At 49.5% G+C, this 4074-nt stretch overlaps 1 protein-coding gene; it reads right to left on the bottom strand.

Annotated features, from left to right (window-relative positions):
* Positions 1–2687: 2687 nt before the first annotated feature.
* Positions 2688–3182, bottom strand: RCC_08751 (uncharacterized protein; the record flags this gene model as incomplete). XM_023773997.1 has 2 exons in its annotated part: positions 2688–2945; positions 2997–3182. 2 exons carry the CDS (start codon positions 3180–3182, stop codon positions 2688–2690), a joined length of 444 nt encoding a protein of 147 aa, XP_023629765.1.
* Positions 3183–4074: the final 892 nt, after the last annotated feature.

Genomic DNA, 4074 nt, shown 5'->3' with positions numbered 1-4074 from the left:
TCTGATATTCTCATGCTTGGAAGCAAGGACATGTGCAAAGCTCGCCTCCACGCCGTTCGACAAGTTCTTCTATGTATGTATGTGAGGGGAAGCCACTTTCTTTGACCAGCTGCATCGCAATTTTGTAAGCAGGAGGTACGAGCACAAGGATCCGCGGCGTGGAGCTTTCCCCTGCTGGCTTGCTCGGTAGGTAGTTTGATAAAGGTTTCAGTAGGAGCTGTGGAGGGTTTTCTCCGCTGCGGAATGTATCGCTCTTGATTCCACGAGCGGGCTGGCTTGGCAGCGTGCTAATCTGCTGGGTATAGAAATGGCGGCCAATGTCCTTATTCAAGTGACGGGAGAGGCACAGAGCAAAAGACGCTTACTTCGTTCCTACTGGCAGATGCGGGACATGCAAGTTCCGTGCAGGTCAGTAGCTCGCTTGGTAAAAACTGGTCTAGATCCTCAAGTGCTGCCGTAGACGATGCAAGGGACATGAGCCATGTGTAGCTGCCTATAGTCGCAGAAGGAACAGCAGCTCCAGGTCAATGAAACATGTGATCTCGTCAAGGTTCGGAAAGGAGCCGAGCGCCAGCGGACGCTCGCTTGAAGATCTCCCTCAGTCCTGCCACTGTGGAATTGGTGGGATAAGGCCTGGAGCTCTGAGCTTGATATGCGATCCGTGCCGGCTTGACTCAGCAAGGAACATCTGATTCGCTCAAGTCTTCTATGTCGGGCTCGGCGATGTCTTCCGTTTTCTTAATGGATCGTTTGTATGAGAGCTGGGATGATTTGAAATACTTTCGTGGACGTCTGCTATGTCGACGTACCAGGAGAGAAGTGTGCGCTACTCCAATCCTTCCAAGATGGCGGCGTAGTATCCTTCCGGGGAGCTAAGTTTGTGTAGCGCGTGGAAGTCAGGTTAATCAAGCGATCCTGCAGCCTTTAGTAGCAGCTCGAAGGTGAAGTGTACGCCAAGAACACTTTGCAAGAGCAGGCGATCTCCGACTCGACATTCTCGACTGGGAAGGGTCAGGTGTAGAACGCCACTCCTGCACCCCGCTTTTCGCTTCAGGAACGCCACGTTTTCTGCATGAACGCCATTTATCTCGTGTTCGCTTCTTCTAGGCCATTTGGTCGTATTGTGGACCATCAATGCTGCCACGTCGTGTAGGGTAAAGAGATTCTGCTCGGAGTTCCCGGGGTTTCCTTGCTTGGAAAGCTGAGCTTAAACACTTCGTCCGCTTTGCAAAGAGGGGCGTGTAGCTTTTGGAGAGCTCTGGATGAGACTGTTCGGGACTATCAACGGCGTTGGATAATTTGCCGCTGGAGGTCTTCTGCACCATTCGTCGTTCCCATCACGAGGACGTAGTGACTATCCTCTGGGTTCCCTTGGGTGCCAGACGAAATCGTTGTTGAGGATTTGATCGTAACTTGCCACAGAGAAACAGAGTTGTCGATATGAGGATTTTTCATCGAGATAAGACACTTCTATTTTGTCTTCATGACGTTCTTATGCCTCGCTCTCCGCAAATACGACGATTCTAGAGCTACCAGAACCTTTGTCACTAGCAGAGTGCCCCGTTATTCAACGGAGAGGGGACAGCTCTACAGAGAAAAAGCCGCTCAAGCGCGAAGTCCAGGTCGGTATTCTTCGCAGCGTAAGCTGTCGATATGAAAGATTTTCATCGGAATCAGAAATCCTCATCCCACTCCACCATATCCCACGCCCTCGCTCTCTGCAGTGTCGATGAATCTAGGACTACTAGGATCCTGACAACTAGCAGAGTGCCCCGTTATTCAAACGGAGAGGGCAGTTGACGGCGCTATTTCTTTTTTGGTGATTCTCTCACATCGACAGCTCTGCAGAGAGAGAACTGCTCAATCACGAAGCTCAGGGTGATATTCTTCGTAGCCAGAGCTATCGATATGGAAGATTTCCATCTGAACAAGGCATCCTGATTTATCTCTACGATATCTTAAGCCCTCGCTCTCTACAGTGTCGATAAATTTAGGACTGCTAGAATCCTGATCACGGGCAGAGTAGCCAGTCATTCAATCGAGGGAGCCCTTCAGGGAGCTGCTCCTCTCGATAATTTCTCATATCGACAGCTCTGTTCGCAGCCGTGCTAGTGTTGGCTCGTACAGCGTTCTGGTGTGTCATGAGGGATTCAGGCCTTCCTTTCTCAGGAAGCTACGTCAAGGTTGTTATTCACACTTGACGCTTCACATGGGAACATTCACTTGGATCATTGACTCCAGCGGCAGGTACCATGGCCAGAGCTGTCGATATAAGGATTATTCGCTATGCTAAGGCATCCTTAGTTATGTCTATAGTATCCTAAGACCTCGTTCTCTACAAGCTCGATGATTTAAAGCCTGTTAATATCCCTGCTACTAGTAGAGTGGCCGTTAATCAATCGAGAGAGCAGTTCGGGGCCCTGCTCTTGTTGATAATTTCTCATACCGAAAGCTCTGACCATGCCCGCAGCCCTCACTTAACTAGGTAGCCTTCGGCCATGTTAGTTGAGGTTGTGTTTGAGGCTGTGGTATCTCTCACTAGACCGATGGTACGAAACATTATTCCTAGCATGGCTGGGAATGACGTGAATTATATCCACAGTTGAAGGTATTGCATTTGTCGCAGTTATCCAGGTGCATATTGCCTGCTATCCTGCTCCGCCTCACCGAAAACGACCTCTACAAATTCAGAGGACTTCCTGTTTGAAGATGGTCATGATCTCTTCCTCCTCTGCGTCGATCTTCTCAGCAACGTTACGCATAAGCTCCTTCAATTTAAGTTCCATCTCGCTCTGACGACTAGCTAGGCCGAACATCTGAGCTTGGAAGAATCTTATGTGATWGCGAACCTCGATGCGGCTTTCTTCGATCGAATATAGCTGCTCGGCAATAGCAGACTCTTCATTGGCGAAGTGTTTCTTCAGGTCGGCGATGTTCTGAAGGTGCTGATTCAATGTCAGCTTTGTGGCCATTTCGAAAGATAGGAAGCGACTCACCGGCTGCTCTGCGTCCCAAGGTGCTTTCTTTTGTGACATACTGTCAAGGATCGAAGCGCCATCATCTGCAGCCTTGTCGCCCAAATCCACGGTGTTGTGCCCATTGTTCGAATTGTTGGCCGCAATTGACTGATTTTGCTGCTTTCCAGCGTCGCCATCTGCGCCAGCGTTGCTGACAGACGGCATTTTGGGCTGGTGCGCCATTGTGTAGTTCGTTTTGTCGGTGTGGGAAAAGCTGATCGAAAGTGTAGTGTTTGCGATCGTTTCTTTCCTCGTGGAAGTCGAGATGGTCCGTGCAGTACCTTCTTGAATTCGGCCACAGCCGAATTTCTGGCAGGGCATCTCCGGGATAGATTGTGTGGGAAGCAATGCGGCCAATGCGGCATCTTTGCCGTTCGCTTGGGAAGCATCCCATTGGCGTACTACAGAAAGGGGAATATTTCTTTTCACACTTTTTTAAACTGCACGTTGCATCGGGGAAATTTGTTTGAATGCTGCACCGGTGTTGGGGTATTGGCGAGATACACTTTACTGATATCATGGTGATATAGACATAGGCGAGGAGCAAATTACCTGAAAGACCCCCGGAAGGCCTTCCCTTAGGATCCTATCTCTTTTCGGAGTCTGCCGTAGCAGCAGGACAACATGCCCCTCACGGGGAAAGCTACGTTCTTCTTTTCTGCTAGGATCAGCCTTCGCGATGAGCTCACATCACCTGAGCAGTTCATWGCTCTAAGATCATCATTAAGGTCTTGAATCCGATGAGAAACACCCTGGAATCAAGCACTCGCAAAATCGTGTAGCTCTTGTTTTTCCAAAGTATTTTCACAATGCCTGTGATAGTCTAATCGAATCCGTTCTGTGTTTCGTGTTAGGAAGTCATGATATTGATAGGTGGCTGATGGGAGTAGAGAAGGTGTTGAGTATGTTGCTGTTGCGGAGACGAGATATTTTCCACTACCCCAACCCTAATAGACCCCAACCCTAAATTCGAGACTGTGCCCGATGATCTTGATCACCTCGCTACTCTCTATCGATTACAAGACAGGCGCTCTCGGGATACGAAAGACGCCACCGC

This window comes from Ramularia collo-cygni (assembly GCF_900074925.1).
Source record: "Ramularia collo-cygni strain URUG2 genome assembly, contig: RCC_scaffold15, whole genome shotgun sequence".
NCBI classification, from domain to species: domain Eukaryota; kingdom Fungi; phylum Ascomycota; class Dothideomycetes; order Mycosphaerellales; family Mycosphaerellaceae; genus Ramularia; species Ramularia collo-cygni.
The sequence above is the reverse complement of the archived record's forward strand: the minus strand, read 5'-3'. Positions and strand labels throughout refer to the sequence as shown.